This window comes from Ruditapes philippinarum, unplaced genomic scaffold (genome assembly GCF_026571515.1).
Source record: "Ruditapes philippinarum isolate M1 unplaced genomic scaffold, ASM2657151v2 ctg5770_1_1_1_1, whole genome shotgun sequence".
Classification (NCBI taxonomy): Eukaryota; Metazoa; Mollusca; class Bivalvia; order Venerida; family Veneridae; genus Ruditapes; species Ruditapes philippinarum.
Window position 1 is genome coordinate 17,495 of NW_026864447.1, and position 19,726 is coordinate 37,220.

Sequence of the window (19,726 nt, forward strand, 5' to 3'; positions counted from 1 at the left end):
AAAAAAACATAAACAAAAACGAATAAAACAAAAATAACATCACTTTACTAAAGTGTGTGTTATGACTTAAATGAAACAAGTGACATTTACCGTCTTATGCAGACTTGCAAACCTATGAGTTATTCTTCTTTTCTAGATTGAAAAAGCATCGTTCTGCCCACTGCTTTGAAGGTAGAAATGAACTTGGTTTAATTCTGTCAAAGTTATTGACTGTATTTCATTACATGTTTGCTTACTCTTACTTTTTTATAATAATGTTGATGTAATATAGTGCCAAATTATATGAAAATATTGTATGACACAATTATTTTGCATTGTTTATCCATTTAGGAAATAACCCTGTAACGTTGAAAAGGCTGCTTTTTGTTTGACAACGGGAAGAAAAAAACACGTTTATTCTAAAGCTTTGAAAACATGCCAGTTGATATTTACAACAAAAACTTTCAAAACTGGTTAAAAGGTGTGTTTGGGCTCAGCACCACAAGATCTGTTTTGTGTCAATATATTATAGATCAGCTCAATGAGGACTTGAAAGACATTCCGGTCTCAGAACTAAAGCAATTTTTCAGATGTCTATGTTCAAATAAAATTTTCCAATTAAAAACTGCAAGAAAAATTCCAAGAACATGGGAATGTAAACATGAGAAATGCAAAATACTGATGGAACGTTTTGTTCACAATCATACAGAGTTTGGCGTTTTAAAGTTCGAATGGAGCAAATCCTCATATGAAAGCATTGACAATCCTGATCTTGAAAATGTAGATATCGATGTAAAATGGGAAGTTGTTAAATTATACATGTATGTCGAAAAAGAAGAAGCTGTAGTGAACTACAACAGTATAGAATGTCTTGATATATCTCATGCTACCAAAGTCATTAGAAATTGTAAAGTACTTTCTCCAGATGGCTCAGCTGAACCTTGTGAAAGGGTAAGCAATGTTTTCTTATGCATTCGTATATCAATTTCAGGCTTATTTTACTGAACCATCATCTGTAACTAGACTAAGTAAAATGTTCAATTCAATATCGGCTGCTTTTCATTATAGTAACAAATGTAATGAAAATTTAAAAATTCAAAAAAGAATGCACACTTCTGCTCTATAAAGTGAAATCGTCATAACTTTCTTTAAAAGCTGTCTTTATTTTGCGTTTACTGTTTTATTTTTATTTTTTAAAATAATAGACAATACTATGTAATAATATGTATTTAGATGAACTAGGTCCGCTTGACAGTATCCCAATAGAAAAAACCTGGATTACCGCCGTAATAGATGCAGACTGTATGTAATTTCACAATAATTTTCAAAACGGCTGACGTACTAACAATCATTTGTGTATGCTAAAAAAACTATTCTTCCAATTCGTAGATACTTCTTTAAGGTCAATAGTGTTCATTTATTTGGTCTGCAATTTATCTTAAAATGAAGAAAATGCTTTATGGTACTTTTTCTAAATTATTTTACTCCAAAGTCTAGTCCTTTTATAATTTCTCAGATTGAAATGTCAATCGGTCTTGCTTTCAATACACATATATCTGAAATAGTTATATAACTGGAGATTTCAAATTAGACACGCAAAACGATACAAAGGCAAACGAATCAACAGCATTGGAACACTTAAGTAAAACAACAACTTGCACATTATACTTCGTGTTCAAACTCCCTGATAGATATGTTTTAGTCTCTTAAAATTGCAAAGTAGAGTCGCATACCATTCCTTGACCAAGTCACAAAATATCTCTGCCCATTTTTTATACACTTGACTTCTATAAACCATCTTCTCAAAGCTTTTAAAAAGTATGGAAATATGATAAAGATTATTATGCTGGTTTGAGAAATGAGGTCTCCAATGGGATACCATTCAAAACGACAACACGAACACTTTGCAAATAAAAGACAAAATCAACCCATTGCAGCTAATGTATTTCTAACAAAATAGTCACAAACGTCAATCATCACCTCCGTGGATGCATATAGATATAAGAAAACTAATCAGAAAATGCAATCGCGCAAACGACAAAGGACATAAAAAGCGGGCAGGTAAGAAATAAAACAATATCAGTTCTATACTTAGACAAGCGCAGCAGTAAAAAAATCACACATAAATTTGCAGCTTATCTTGAAAATGAGAATGTATCAACTTAAGATTTTCTAACATTTAAAAACAATTTATGTCAACATCGACAAGAAACATTGGTATTCAAGTAGAAGAAGAAATATGATACACTACTACCATCTTAATATCTTAGAGCCAAAGTATAGTTATCACACAGCAAGAAATATCAGATACATTAAAATCATTAACATTAGAAAAAGCAGCTCCTAATATTATCAATAACAAAATCCTCAAAGAAGTCTTTCAAGAATTGACATAAATCCATCTCTCATCTTTTCAATTATAGATCAACTCAACGGTTAGGTCTAATTTCAATGGAAACTAGCAAACGTCTGTTCTACTTAAGAAAAATGATCTCACTACTTATAGGACGATTTCTCTCAAGAGCAATCAACAAAGTGCTTGACCCTATAATGCACAAAGCTCGTTTTCAATTTATGACAGCAGAACAAATTGCAATCTGAATTTATAAAGAATGCTCAACAGCCAATCAGACATTGAATCGAAGGAAGTCCGTGTTACCTATTGTGGTATTTCGAAGGCATTTGACCGTGTCCGGCGCCGTTGTCTCATTCATAACCTTAAAATTACTGGCTTGTCTGGTGTTCTTCCTATATGGTTTCAGGATTATCCTTCTTGACGCTATCAGCATGTTGTGCTTTCTGGTACTCCCAGTGTTCAAAAGTGTTTTATTTCTTGGTCTTCCATTGTTGTGCACTTCAATAACATTGTCAAGGAAATATAGTCTTCTTTTCGACTCCTTGCTGGTGACACATTTCGCTACATTATTCCAATCTGCTTATATTTGAATTACTGAACTTTTCAATGTTTCCCAATTTTGGCAAATGACTTGCTTGGCTATTTCAACCTTTCTTTAACTGTGTCTCCTCTTATTTCTTGAAAGGTGAATAAAGATTTACGGATTTTGTCATATGCTCGTGGAAATAACATAAATGTAAATTATTAGAAGAGAATATATATCTCATATTTGTTCGTGATCGAATATCCATGGATATCATATACACTGTCATCATTGGACCCTTGAAAATTCGATGAATGCTTGGGACAACTTGTTTTATTACGACAAACAAGAACTCAAAAAAATTTATTCGAAGCTCGTCGTAGTATCTCTGTTGTTATAAACTTGTGTCTATCCTAACTTTATCATTCAACATCTTTTTGGCACGCTTACAATGTCTTATATATGGAAGATTGCTTCAGTTTTTCAAACTCCTGCTTCACGCTTTTTAAGTCTACTCAAAGGCTATATTTTGTGTTAATAGTCGGCGTTTTAGGATGCCCCAGATTTTAAAGTATTTTTGTGCTGTATCAGGACTCATTGGCATCCATTACACTGGGGCAAGAAGAAGGGCATATTTACATTAATGGTAACAACTCAATTTAACCATGATTTGAACCTAAAAGTACATGTAAACAATAGCGTCTGAAAGGTCTTTGATTTTCTAACCATTAGTCTATTTTTGCAAGATTTGCACGTGCATGTTTAAGGTTATTTAAATACATGACTTTATGGTTTGAAATACTGGTTGTAAACATGGTTGAGTTTCATTGTGATTTTAGAGAGAAGCAAAGAGCTTAATAAAAAGTCCGTGGATTATTAGGTAATATCTGGTAAAACAGTGATCCCGCGGATGCAGTAAAATCAGCAAAATTACATTAAAATTTCAGTCTTGGTTTGATTTAGTCTGTTCAATGCGCGTCAAAAATGAAAACGGATCTTGTTTTAGTAAATTAAGAAAATGCCCTTCTATCTCGTACAATAGCTATACGAGTGTAAATGATGGAGGAAGGTAGAATAAATGTCTGGAATTATCTTCGTCCTGGGCGGCCAATTTCCGCTACCTTTGACAACGAAATCAGCACTAGTCATAGTTGAAGAAGATGCACAAAACAACGCGAAGGGAAGGAGTGACATATCGAGCCTTAATGTGTTATATGTGTTTTGCATCTTGAAAGAAAAGTTAAGGAAAGGGTTCGCCCATTGGACCCCGCATTAAATTTGCTAAAACCGACCAGAAAAGGAAAGGGGTTAAAATGTTTCGGCCTTATAAACGAGGTTGAAAGATCGTGACCCTAGAAACACCTGACATAAATTATCACAGGAGGTGAAACGTGCTTTTATTTGAAAACCCAACCTTATACTCATAAACAGAATGTGGGTATGTAAAAACATCGTTCACACCGTTGTTGCTCGGCGTTGCAGGAGCGTTTAAAGACTTTTGATCGCTTAATTCTGACAGTGAGGGAAAATAGGAACGTGTAGCGGTGTGTGAGAGTGGAGTGAAAGTTTCTGCCGTTGCCACTTTTACCCCTCGTACTTGACCTTATGCACTTTTTTATACCTGTTCAGCAGGGCTTAAGGTATACTGTTCTTTTTCATTTTCGCTTTTTTTACAGACTCAATCAAACCGAGTCTGCAATTTTCATGTTTTTTCCTGTTTAAAATGCTTCCGAGAAATAACCTTTTTCCAGATTTTGAGGCACTGTTCTGCTGCAACACTAGCGGAGTAATGTCGAGTACCTCTCTTCTAAATGTGTTACTCAATCAGATAATGAACTTATGACATTTTTCCTCGTTTCATACGTATTATTATAGCAATGGTGTAATTAACTGTTGTCTCATTTAATTATTGTGCCATCTGCCTTATGATTGGGGAACTCATCGATCTAACCATTCTGTGGATCTTTCGAAAGACGTCGTATGTAGTAGAAGTGCGTTGCTTTTTAAATAAGAACGATTTACATGTTATTGCGAATGTTACTTCGGAAAAAAACTTTAGGGATGTTGACTATATAATATATATGATTTATAACACTATGTCCCATTTTTTAATTCCCTATTTTTCTACATTTTTCAATCAAAAAGTCCTAACCCAATGCCTCCAACTAAATCACTTATTTTATTTCTTGGTATTTTTTGAATAGTATAACAATGCCAAAATGTTTCGTAGATTACAAGGTAATACATTGCACGGACTAGCTCGTAAATAACATGAAGAAATATTGGTTTCTAAGTGTTCACATAAATATAAATCTCTTTTCGTAAATATTTCGTATTGTACATGTGCTGTAATCGAAACTTTGCATTAGTACTTTTTACATGTTCACTGTTTGAAAGGCAGAGAACACAGCCTATTGACAATATCAATTCACTTGCAGGTACAACCCCATTCTTTCTCTTGTCTTAACAAACTTCTAATCAACACATTTGTCTTTGAATACGTACAATATCATTCACAACAACTAGGAGATTTTTAAAGGTCCACACCATCCCATACCGGGAACAACTGAAAGCTCCCTCATTATATTTTAAGCGATTGTATGCCCCGTACAAATAGTAATTGAACAGTCTGCCCGTCTGTCTGTCAGTCCGAGATTACATATTGATATTCAAGTGGCTAGAGGAACAAGAGATAACATAACTTTCTCTTTGATTTCATTAATCAGTTAGCTTTTTATGTGGCTATTTTTCTACATGTGGCTAAAAAAAACAAGAAAGAGAACAAATAGGTAGCTACATAAGTACATGATTTGGGCAACTATAGTTTCAATTTTTATTAGTTATTGCCAATTTGGCATTTTTAAAATTGTCATGGTTAACCTAAACCTGCAATTTTGTGATATCTTATTATCATAAGTTCTGTCCGTACTAATGGCTTAATAATTTCAACACTTGCTTTTTAAAAGAATATTTATTTTAATTTTTTCCTTAGTGCTTCATTTATTTAATGATTTTTTTCCATATTTAGAAGGTGGATGCCTTACATGGTCCTTTAACTTTTTGTTGAGAAAGGGACCACTTGTGTCGAGGTCAAATCATTGGTGTACAAAAAAATTTAAATAGTTTTACTCAAAAAGCATTTATTGTGGTCTGTCAGTTCGTAGGTCAAATGATTTCCGATCAATAACTAAAAAACACTTAGGCCTAGGAACTTCAAACTTGGTATTGGGATTGTTCATGATCAGCAGATGACCCCTTTTGATATAAGGATCAAGGGACCAAAGGTCATGTCAACATTGATTTTGCAGGATTACAGTTTCCGATGTATAGCTTGACAACCAATAGGATGTTGGCCCTCAAACTTCGTTTGTGCATTAGTCATGGCAAGTAAATGACCCCCATTTATTTATGGACCAAAGGGTCAAAGGTCAAGGCCATATTGACATTATCGGTAAAACATATTCCGATGAATTACTTGACAAGGGGACCTGGCCCTCAAACTTCGTAGGTGCATTTGTCATGGTAAACAGATGACTTCTTTTATTTTAGGTTTAATCGGTCAAAGGTCAAGGTCATATTGACCTTGTATTAAAAATTGTTTCCGATCAATAGCAAGACAACCAATGGTCCTCTGGCACTCAAGCTGCAAAGGTGCATTTGTTTTGACAAGTAGATGAACCCTATTGAATTTTCAGTGAAAGGGTCAAATTTCAAATTCACTTTAAAAACGTTGCAGGTGAGAATAATTTCAAATCAATAACTTGATAACCCATAGGCTGTTTAACCCTAAAACTTTGTAGCCGAATTTGACTTGTCAAGAAGATGACCCTATTCATTTTTGAGTTGATGGGTCAGTGGTCATATTTACCTTCTAGGGAAAATGGTATTGGATCAATACCTTGACAACGTCATTGAAAGTGCGCTAGTCTTGGCCAGAAAATGATCCCTATTAATATTTGTGTCAAGGAGACAAAGGTTAAGATCATTTTAAACTTAAACGGAGAAACAGTTTATGATCAAAAACTTGATAACCCATGCTTTGCCCTCAAACTGCATAGGTGCACTAGTCTTGGCCAGTACAGGACCCCTATTTAAATTGGGGTCAGGTATCAAAAGTTAAAGTTACATTTATCTTGTATGACAAAAATGTTTCCTAGCAATTACTGGAATATCTATAGACCCTTGACCTTCAAACTTCACAAATGCTTTGGTTTTGTTCAGAAGATGATCTCATTTGGTTTTTAAGTTCAAGGGGTCAAAGGTCAAGATCAAATTGACCTTTTAGAAAAAAAGATTTCTGATCAATATTTCAACAGCGCATTGACCCTTTACTTGCACACTCACAGGTCTTTTGGTCTTGGCCATTAAATTACCCGTATTGATTTAAGAGGCACATTGACCTGGTACGTAAAAACTTTTACCGACAAATAACTCAACTCAATTTGCCTTGGTGGATAATTTTATTAAGCTAAAAATGCCTCTGGCATAATCATTTCAAGGTAAAATGATATACAACTATTCCTTATGGACAGCAAGTCATTAACTTGGAGGCCTACATGATGCATTAAACATATGTAAACTATATAACTTAGTAGAATTTGTGTTATTTATGTAATAAATTTGCTTCACAAAACCTTTACGGTCACAGTGACCAAGTGACTTGTCAGGGCAAGTAGTTAACCCCTATTGATTTTATTGGTCACTATGTCAAAAGTCAGTCACAATTACCTGGCCACATGGCTGATAGGGGGCATACATGTTTTACAAACATATCTTGCTAAATTGATGTCTTTAGTTTGTAATACAGACATGCCTAGGAAGATCCTAATCTTTTAGGTCAAATTAGGGTCATATTGGACAAGGTTAAGACTATCAATGTCATAATAGACTTCAAATTTGCAATTTTACAGGTGTAACCTTATTCTATTGACTGATTTTTTTATATTTGGTTGGAATATAAAATTAAAAAATTGTCTTCCTTTGGAGAATGGTGTTAGGGGTCTGTTTTGTCAAAGTGACCAGTGCTAGAAATAGATTTTCACAATTTTCCCCATACAACATTTAGTAATTGACAGATTTTTTTTATATTTGGTAGGAAGATAACTTAATTTTCCTTTAAATTGAGTAAGGGGTAAGTTGGGTCAAGGTCACCAGTGGTAAAATTGATTTATACATGTACACCTTTGCCCAAAAAGCCTTTATTCATTGACATATGTTTTTCATATTTGGTGGGAAGATAACTTGCTGAGTAATCGTCCTTGAGATTGAGTTCGGTAAAATTTGGTTAAGGCCACAAGTGCTAAAATTAGATTTTTACACTTTTGCCAATACAGCTTTTATTCAGTAAACAAATGTTTTTAATATTAGTTAAGACGATAGATAACTTGTATAGAATTCTTCCTTTAGTTTAAGTAAGTGATAACTTAATTATAAAACACAACAATCACTGGCCAACTTGTCAATGGTTAAACCTTTTTAGCTCACCTGAGCTAGCTCATGAAAATCTGAAAGTTTGTTTTGATGATTTCTAGGTCAAGTTTGAATATGGTAAAAAAACTAGGTCATACTGCTCAAATATGGATAATCCTTGTTAACACACTAGTGGTCACATTTATGACACACCTATCATGAAACTTGGTCAAAATGCTTGTCTAGGTAATTGTTCGAGTTCGATGGGTCAGGTGAGCGATCTTGAGCCATCATGGCTCTCTTGTTCATAAAAGTTACAGAAAACAAATCTGAGCCGCGGACATTTATGTTTAACAAACATGTTCTTGTTGCTTTTGTTTCTCTAATAACCTGCCCCTTTCTTTATTAATTTTCCCTTAAAACATTTCCCTATATTTATCTTAATTGCTTTTATTTTCATATTGATCATATTTGTACTTGAGATTCGATAAATATTGACATCTTAGAAGTGCAAGCATACAATATGTTGTTTATGCATGAATGTATTGTTTCATTCCAAAAAAGCTTGTAACTATATACCTTTTATTTTCTGTTTCATTTTACATTTGGTTTATTTAAATTCCATTCATGTCTTTAATATGTTGTTTAAACTAGCATGGCTTTAAAACATTTGTTAACATTGATTGAAATACTAACAGAAGTTGCAGTCTTTTTTTAGGTTTTGAATTTGAGAAACAAACTTATGCACTCGCCTGACAATTTAATGGATGAGAAAGGAACTCAAGAAATTTTTGAATGGACGAGAAGGCTTTTGGATTGTCTGGATATAGCCGAAAAGACATATTACAAAAAGGCAATAGAAGAATTGCAAACCGTAAGAACGAATTAATACATTTGCAGTATATTTCAAATTTGATATTCTTTTTTTAATTCTAAGTTTATGTTGGTTTACTTTTAAAGGTACAAAACATAATTTATATGATTAACTTTTGATTTTTTAACCAGAAATTTATTGAAGAGAAAAGCATTGATCATTTCATAAAGTTTGTGTCATATTTTAATTATATTTGAATCATAACTCATGCAGCAAAAAATAAAAGCATATATCAATATTGTAGTTAGCAATTATACATTTGTAATTAAAGTGAATATAATATCTTATTAAAACTGACTGACTTTGTAAAAGTAGCGTTAAGGAATTAAGGAATTTGCTCCGAAAATATTCTGATTTTTCTTTACTGATAATTCGTTTGAATATTTCAGTATCCTTATTTATATGGAAGCTATTCGTTGCCAAACATCCAGCCTTTGAAACTTGACAATGCATACTTCGGTTCTGCTATACAGATTTGTAGAAATATAATTGTCGATCCGAGAATTACATACTGCACTGGTATTACATGTATTAAGCGTTGTGATTATCTCTATTCGACAAAACCGAAGCTGGTAACATGCAACTTAGATAAATTGCAAACTGTATTTATGAATTTCGAACTTAAATTTGCGAATGTAGACGATAGAACGTACACAACACGTTTTATGCCGTACATTATGACGTTGAGAGTGTAACTGCAGGTTGACAACTTTACATTCTAACGCGATTTACAATTGTAAACGATTTTGTAACTTCCATATATCGCAATGTCACGTAAATAGACGAAAATGAAAAAGGCGAAGCCAGAATATAAAGAGAGGCAACTCTTACTGTGCAGTAATAACGCGTACAAAATGTTTCAAATTAGATTAAACTATTATATTTGTCGCATACATCAACAGCATTATAGAATACCTATTCGAGCACAGGATATTCTAGAAATACAAAAGTGGTGAGGATATAATGTAACAATGTGACGACGTTTGTTGAACGTCATAATACTGATAGTGAGCATAATAATACGCAAAAACTAAAGTTGGTCATTTAACATAAGGGAATGTTTCCCATATATAAGGACACAAACCACTCAATAAAAGTGTGAATTGTAGAATATGTTTACAGAACTATTTGTAACCATTTTGTTTTACATTCAGCAGTCAGTAGTAGAATGCGATACATGGATCTTGCTTTTGGCAAAATGAATAAAGAAAACTAAATAGTAAGCCTGTGACTTCCTTCCTTGAAGTTATTTGGTTGTAGAAAAAAACAAAAAATTTTACCAAGTGTATAACCACGGAACTATACAAAGTTTACTATTTATAATTCCGTAGTACAAAAACGTGTTAATTTGTCCCATCTTAATGTTAAAATAAATATTCAACTTAGCTTCTCTGTTTACCTCCATTGGGAGATATACATGTTCTTTGAGTCATAGGATGTGATTTAGCCTTTTTATTATTAAATATATGTAAGCTGACGTTGGCGAACCAATTTTAATGCATTTTATTAATTCAATCACAGCTCTAAAATCTTTGTATACATGTTGTTAATAGCTGTTACCTAGACTTGCTGTCTTTCTGATCAAAAGCAGAGAAAAATTTTATACACAGAATATGTATTAAGTTTTGTAAGGGATTGCTTTGTTAGACTGAGATAAAACAAAAAGGTATACATAAATTAATAACCAGTAAAATTCATTTATCTTGAAAAAGAGCATGTTAAATATAGTCTTAATAATAATTTAAACATCCTTGAAAAATATTTACCCTCAAACAACCCCATTAAATGTTAGATTGAGATGGTTACCAGGTGAGTTTTTCTTGTTTTTTTTCTAGGAAATGTGGAAACTACAACGTTTCAAAACTTATAGGCCTATAATCATTTAATGTCCACTGATGATGATTGAATATATTCATAGAATGACAACCATGCAATTGAATTATGTTTGGTGAATAACTGTCATGCTTTTCAAACACATATTAGGTGTTGTTAACGGAAACTACGCCGGTGTGTGCTCCTGTTTCCTTGATTCCTTGTGATCTCAGACCGCAGGCGTTGACGGTAAATACCGAAAATGAGCGGATAAATACGTTTATTTACGATTATGTAGTGGGCAGGAAAATGGGCGGAGCTTAGTTTATATCCTATTGCAAAACGTGGACAGCTGGATTATGCTGATTCGAATCATGTCAAGCTAAAGAAAAGTATCGCGTATGCACGATCAATGGGTATTCCGCATGTTATGATGAACACTTGGAATTGCACTCTCAGAAAACCAGTTTATGTTTTGTCGTTTAAAAAATGTATTTCGTTGCAATACATGTTTACAATGTTAAATCGGCAAACTCAATCCAAAAACAAAGAAATAGAATTGTATTTTGTCTTAAACTGTTCCACTCAGATCAACAAGGCTTGATTTTTGGCAACGAATAGCATCCATATATTAAACGCTTGAAAGTAAAGGATTTTTAAATCCATTCATTTTTCAATTGTGCATTTTACTACAATAATGTAGTATGCAGAGAGGGACTTTGTTGTGAAGTACCAATCAGAAGAAAATAAAAAAATTATAGACAAGATTTTAGAGGCGAAAAAGGTTGCTGACAAACTAGTTAATAGTATAGAAGGTGCCAATCAATTGCACAATTGTAAACGTTTGCAAGATATGCTTGGAAGTATTACAGGTTGTGGGGTATGTTTCCTTAATTGCACTGCAAAGTTGCGGTTTGAACGATTGCTTGTCTGAACCGATTTCTAAATAATCATCTATTTATAATAAACAAAATTAAAAAATGAAACATATTGTATTTGAAAAATTTATATTTCATTTTAAACTATCAAAACTGATATTCTCGCGCATGAAATCTTTCATTTATAAAAGCTCTATAGATTTTAAATAATTTGTTTACGAATAATTTCTTAAAATATTTATGAAAACTAAGAATTGTAATAATCATAAACTGCCTCGTGCCTTTAGCCAAAATTGACAATTGTTTAGAAATAATGTTTTTTTTACCGTGAAACTTTTATTGTTACAAATCTATATAAAAACTTATGTAAGTTAATCGATTAAATGCTACACTTATTGGTAAAGAAGTAAATATAATTAACAATAATTGTTTTTTTTGACGTGATAGAGTCAAATACACACTTAACTAACACATACAACTTTAAATATGTAAATGCTTTGACATATTAATTACACTATTATTATTGATTGTTAATGAAGTTGAAAGGGAACAATGTATTGGAAATGAAACCAGCTGATTACAAATTAATGGTGAAGAAAAGTCTTGAAGACAAAAGTGAAACTATAGCGTCGGATATAGCTGAATGTGATGAAAATAGCGATGAGATTAAAGAATTAGAAAACCTTAAGCAACATACGGAAAAAGTAATTGAAGATGTTGAAGTAAGTTTGATATTTTTACCGGTATAAATGTTTGCTTTGAACAAATGTATATAATGACTTAATTATTCGACTTTGATCTTGATTAGAAAATATTTCACAATGATTATATAATTATTATGCGACAAAATAGTGAAATGTGTATTTGAAATTTAGATCATATTGCTTGTTATTATAATTATAATTATTATAATAATTATAATTATTATTATCATAATTATTATTAATATTATTATTACTATTATAGAAATGGACGGACTATGTTTAAAATAAGGCGTACTACCAACTTATCTAAAAATGTCTTTAATGATAATACATAAAATTCATCTTTTTTTTATAAATATCGATCATAAACAAACTTGCAATAGTTACAAATGAATGATAAAAATAACATTATTAAATAAAATCTACATTTTCTGCAGGAAGTTATTCAGACAAAGGAGACTGAAGAAATGATTGATGTAATAAACAGTTTGAACCAAGAACTGGAATATAAAAAAGCAGAGGTAAAACATTCTGACCCAGGTTCTAAGAGTTAAGGAGACATAAATTGTAATATATTTAGATATTTTCTCTCAGAAAAATTAAACATGTGATTTATATTATTTCTAAAAATGAATCGGCATGCCATTTTCTAAGAAATTTGGGAATGAATGAGGAGAAAAAACACACACGTATGCATTAGAGTCATTTATGGACAAACAAAGTTGTAGCCAATTATATAATATGGTATTCAGGATTGTGAATGTCAGTGAGCAGACAATTCATTGAATTGATCGTTCAAATTGGTGCACTTATGTTTCTTTGCTGTTTTATTGTGATACAGTCATTGTGAATTTCAATCACAAGCGGGTGTGTCAGGTCGAGTGGTAAACGTCTTTGCCCCTCATTTTTGTGGTTTCAGTCCTGCAAGAGACTCATTTTTTCATGTAAGGAATCATTCCAGTAAGCTGACTGAAAGTTGGTTGTTCGACACAGGTGTCACTTTGTGTCTAAATAATGTAGGGAGGGGCATTTGGGGTTGCTGCCTCCTGATTAGCTTAAAAATCACAATTCTTTTTATGAACAGTTTTGCTTTTACTAAAGTACTTCCTTTTAAATCCACACAAACTTGTTTCTTTTATATAATTCTCTATATTTATACAAATTTATATAACTCTATCATGAATAAGACAAAATGAAGCCCCATTTTCAAATGTTTATGTTCCAACTCTTTTACCTCATTTCACTGAGACATCTCTGAGATTTGTTTAAATGTGATGATGCCTGTTATTATTACTTTTTTGACGTGAAATTTTAAGCTCATTTGCTTTAAAATTTATGAAACATTTACAAAATACTAGACAAATAGAAAAAGTTATGTGTATTGCCGTTGTAAAACCACTTGTTGATAAAACACTGTCAATAGAATCAGTAACGAGGATTAATTGCATCTCATTTTAAGAGGCAGTGTTATTTTAGACTGTTTGCAGCTTGTATGTATTGTTAATATTTCTATATAAAATTACTGTGTACATTTTTGCCTGTATACTATCTGACAATTATTAAAGTTTATATATCTTTATATAAGATATGTAGAACTTTTTTTTTAGAAAATGTAAAATTTATCTGATTTATAAAATTTAAAGTCAGTTTTCTAAATAATGGACACCTTTTGCAGTTGTCAAGAGATACTTAATTTTTTTATGTCGGTAAAATATGTGTTTATACTTTTCATATTTCATTTATCTTCAAAGGAACTTAATCTAATCCCCTATAATATAAATTGTATTAATAATGTTTCATTACTATTAAGTGTATATGTACTGAAAGATAAAGTACAATGAGATAAGATAGAAGTGACACGATAACTAAATTAAAACATCAATCAATTTGCACAAGCTATAATTCAGTTATCTGTATCGTATTCATGACCTGATGATTTCATTTAAGGTGATACATACTCCATCTGGTACCTTTATACAAAGTAAATGTAAAGTGCGTATTTGAAATGCATATCTACAGAGCCAACTTCTTAACCATAGTTACCATTTAAGTTAATAAATAGACCTCTTTGAATCCATTAACTTTTTATGATCTTGAAACAGTGATCTTTGCAACATTAAACATTAAAAGTGGACATAAGTAAGTGAACAAAAACACTGGTCTATAGCAAATATTCAACTTAATTTGTATTCTATGTTTCAGTACAAGTGAACCAAAAATATTTAGAGGCATTGCCTTTTCAAAAGGGTTTGATCTCTAGTGCATTTTAGTGATGAAAAAAGAGAACAAGACATGACTTCAGACAGCGTGTCTACTTTTCTCATTGCTGGAAATAAACAGGAAAGCAACACAGCTCTGTAGACTTGCTTATGAAGCTTACCTTATTTTTTAAGTTTGAAGTAGATAACTTAAACGGTTCATAAAAAAGGCAAATATCTTAAGTCAAATAAGGGAAATAATGAAAGAAGAAAGGCTTGTAGGATAACCTCTCCCTACAAATGCATTTATTAATTTCAAAATTGATATTGAACGTTTACTCTAAATTTGAAGTGAATATAGTTGATACTTTTTGTGAAATGTATATATACGTAGACAAATAAAATAATTATAACAAACGACATTTTTAATGTCAAGTTCACATTTGAATTATTCAACAAACTATATGTCAAGCAAATTCAAACATTTGAGGCGAAGTTCAGGGTCATCTAAGAGTCAAGGTTAAATTCAGTCTACTTCAAAAGCCATCTATGGAAACATTAAGAATTAACAAAACTTGATAAGAAACATGAGTGTTTTATTGTTTTAAAAATTATATAATTTTTCTTCTACAAAATGTACTCTTAAATGGATTAGGAAAACACGGCACTCCCTTCAAACTCTTTATTGACCATCTGACATCAAATGGCTCAGCAAAGATGTATACCCGATGTATACCCGAATATAGAATATTATGTGTTTATTTGCGCCAACGATTGTCTTCAGTTTCAGGTGATTTAAAGTTATCCTAATAAATTGAGATTGAACAGTTTAACCCATTTAAACGGTTTTAATAAAAAAACATCTTCCATTTTGTAAATCATCTCAATAAAAGAATTATCCAATGATGTATTTCTGATAGTTTTCGAGCGTTTTTTTAATTTGTTTTGTAAACCTTTTCATCAGCGTACCTGTTCTGAGGTTATCAGAAAAATTAATACCGCAATTACTTTTAGTATAATGAATATGGCCGACCCGGTCTTATACGGTCTCACTTAGATTGGCAAACAATTGAGGGGTATTGTTTCTATATTACCGGTAATGATTAAAGGTGGTAGATTTAAAACCTCATTACAGTTGAGAGACATTATTTGCATTGAGAAATACTGTGTCTCCTGTTCTTATTTAAAAAAAAAGAATCTTGGGAATTCTTTTATAAAACCGATATTCATTAGGTCAAGTAAGCAATTTCTTCTTTTGTAATAACTTTTGTGTAGTGTACGTGTGGAAAATGCAGCTTGGGGTTGGAATAAGCAAAGTACTTTGCCTGTTTACAATATATTGATGTAATTAGTTGGACTACAGTTAAGTTGCGATTAGAAACTTGTACTGAAAGATCAAAAACCGACTTTCTTTTAACTATATTTTTTTCACTGACAGGCAACATTTAAGACACAGTTTTCAAAATGACTCCAATTTTCTGTAGAGTACACAATGGTTTCCGCGTGTATGTTAAAAGGTAGTACTACAAGTGTAAATTGAATCTGGAACATGGAACACTGAATCCTCAGTTGTAGCTGAACGTTGATATGCTCTCACTAAAAATAAAGTCAAAATTGAAACACTGCTTTACTTTGTCAGAAATTGGAGAAACATATGTGTGATATCGTTATGAAGTTACTGATGTTGTAACTGTCTCAAATTCATACTCAACATGTTCTAAACGATATTTGAGACATTATTGGCAATTTGTATGATCTTGTCCCTACAAGCTAAATTAGTTTTGTGAATTTAAGTCAGTCTGCGAACCCTCCAATTCACTATGAATACTTGGAAAAAAACTAATAAATCAAATGATATGTCAAATGTCAGCTACAGAATAGCAATGACAGGTGATGTCGAAATTAATTACAATAATAACATCATCATCAACATCATTGTCAGAGTCATGTGATTATCAATAGCTTAGACAAGTTTACCTCTCGATAATGGACCATACCAAAGGTCTTTTAGCAGCTGTGAATTATTGTTTATGTGTCAAAAGGGCGGGAAAGTGAAAGTGTCTGTTGGTGGAAATTTCATCTGCGAACAAAAGCAGCACACCGTATATTTCCGTCAGACTCCGAATAATGTCTATTAAGGGATAATTTGTAAGGTGTTTCGAAGTATCAGGAACAGCAAAATTTCTGTAGACTGTTGACTCGGACATATTATAATGCTGAGTGATATTGTAGCTATTGTGTTTACTGTTGTGTTACTTTTTTCGATCGGAAACATGAATAAGTAAACGCTTTCAAGAAAACAACAATCAATTTAAACATTTAAAACAAGAAAAAAGGGAAAGAATCACATCACTGTTTGTAGTGTTAAAGTAAACGTGATTGACATTTTCCATTTTTTCCATTTACCAATATGTTCACCTCGATGTTAATATTTCGTTAATTTAAAGTAAAGTCGTATTTTGAAGCAGAGCATGCGCATAGCATATTCATAGACTTGTTTTTAATGTTTTAAGGTTATGATATTCATTAACTTTAATTTCAAATTCCTTACTCAAAAATGGATGCCGCTATCAATCAATTCTCAATACTGTGGAGAGATCTGATGCCTCTCGAATAGTAATAAAATGTTCTATACGACCTCCAAGACAAATGTTAAAGTTGGTAAAGAGGAAGAAATCATTGTTAGATGTCAATAATTATTCAGGTATCTTCGATATTTTCTCCGACAATTAATTATTGAAATTACGGAAAAACGACTCTTGAAGAAAGCCCAGTCTGATGTCAAAACGTGACTTGATGTTATGCTAACTTCAACTTTTCTTAATGCCTCATTACATGTGTTCCAAGGTGGTTGATCACTTTGTATACCTTGGGATATTCAATATACCTTATAAGTTTACAATACTGAATGTCAATACTTGATTCATGCCTTGACTAACTTAAAAATGGGTACACAATACATGTATCTATTGCAGTGTCGGAGACACAAGTCATAAACTGTAAAATGATCGATTATTATTGTATAATTCACAAAGGGTTGTGGTTTATATGTGTCTTTTATCTGTAAAAGCATGTGTCATTTTTAAATGTTTGAAATTAAAAAATATAATTGTAGAGTCATACCCATTGATAAATGCACTTTTTATGAGGGTTATCAAAAAAGGTAAAACAAACAAAATTGAAACGATTGCCTGTTTTTGAGCCACTAAAGGGCAAATAAGATATGTTAGCGTTAATTTCGAAAATCGTATTTAAAGTAGATCAGAGTCATGTGACTATGCATGTATAAGAAACAGCTACATAGCTGAGGTCATTATAAACTTTAGTCAATGGCGTCAAATCAATTTGTTGTTATTTTATTTCTTATACAGATGTTTGTAAAATTATTTTAATAAGTTCAAACAAGGAGCAGCAATAAAATGTTTTATATATTAAACAGGAAATTCGGCTGAAAAAGATCTCAGAGGAATCAACTGTTAAATTAGAAAAACTTTCTAATAGATTAGAATCGATCGAACAAGAAAAAATATTAATGGCAAATGAGGTAAGGACTGCACTTATATGTTTTTGAAAGTTTTTGTTCGGATGTATTTTGTAAGCATTACTTTGAGAAATTGTATCCTTATTAGCGAGAAAATGCAGTCTATCTATTTCAATAACCCACGATAAAGATGTTTTAATGTTTTGATCCTTATAATTTGTTTGAAAGAATGTATCCAAATTGAAATAAAACAAAACAGATAACGATGATGATGTTTATTATTAAGTAGATTTATACATACAAGTTAGTCATGAAAAAGATATATTAAAAAGAACTAGTACAATACAGTTATGTTTTTCTTTGCACATACAAGATAATTTATATCAATGTTACTGATTAAATGTTTAAAAAGTGGTTTATAAAATGAGTTGATGTACTGTCTGAATGTATTTTGATATCTGATTTTTCATCAACAGGGGTGTCATTGCAACGGATTCCTTATTATAATGAGTGAAATTATCACTTTGACTTTCGCTAAATATGTTTCATTCCAGTACAAATAAATAATCAACATAAACAATTTTACACTCTAATTTGATAAAAAGACCTTTATAGTTTAGCAAATGATTACACATGTATATAATTATATATTTACTGTGTTTCCATACGTCAGGTGGAAGAATATAAAAAGCAGAATGAAATTCTGAAAGAAAAGACAACCAGTTTGAGTGAAGAAAATTGTAATTATCTAAGATTTTTTTTCCATTTCTTTTTTTTTCGAAAATATTAACCTGCCCATTTGCTTACCTTTTCCGGTGATTAGTTGTGGTATTTTAGTCATTATACAAAGTGTCAAAATCGTCATTACTTCGATAGGAAATTCTTCGCCAATTATATTGTATCAAAAGGTGTCTCTAAAAATGGACTTATACAAGGATGAAGTGCACCAATTGTTCATAGTGCAAGCCTACGATATACAAGTCTTTTTGCCTTTCTACTTTGTATTCAATTTGAAAGTTGTTGAAAATCTTTAAATGTGCAGCCACAAAATGGCAGGTGAAACCGAAATATATTTTGTGTGGACAAAGTATAGCTAAGATTCGCTATTCATTTTCTTATCTGTTACAATCAGTATTGAAATACTTAGGATGTCAATCGTTCTTTTATTAAGTCTACCATTTATCACCTGACTCAATTTAACGCATCTTTATCAAGCCAGTAAATACTGGCGCAGAGCCAGAGTGTTTGGGACCTTGTTTCGAAATAGTGTACTTTTTAACGTTTTGGACATCAAAGACACAAGACTATTTAAGAACATGACGTTTTAAATGACTTGAACAGTGAAGTCGAAAACGAAGGGGTTTATGATTTTATAAGTTACTGTAGCAATTGAATGAAATAAACGACTTCAAACTACAAAGGAGAATAATAAATATGGCGAATGTTTTTTTTTTAACGAAATGACGGTTTTAAATTGACTAAATATACAATGACTTTTTAAAAATGTTTCAT

General features: G+C 31.7%; 1 protein-coding gene across 1 annotated transcript in view; it reads left to right on the forward strand.

Annotated features, from left to right (window-relative positions):
* Nucleotides 1-333: 333 nt before the first annotated feature.
* Nucleotides 334-19,726, forward strand: part of LOC132725579 (ERC protein 2-like) — a 29,226-nt gene continuing 9,833 nt past the window's right edge. Inside the window, exons 1-7 of the mRNA XM_060710715.1 lie at nt 334-930; nt 8,986-9,141; nt 11,657-11,833; nt 12,371-12,553; nt 12,973-13,056; nt 18,173-18,277; nt 18,888-18,954. Of these exons, the coding sequence (XP_060566698.1) occupies nt 415-930; nt 8,986-9,141; nt 11,657-11,833; nt 12,371-12,553; nt 12,973-13,056; nt 18,173-18,277; nt 18,888-18,954 (1,288 nt within the window). The 5' untranslated portion in view covers nt 334-414. The remainder of the gene's footprint in view (nt 931-8,985; nt 9,142-11,656; nt 11,834-12,370; nt 12,554-12,972; nt 13,057-18,172; nt 18,278-18,887; nt 18,955-19,726) is intronic.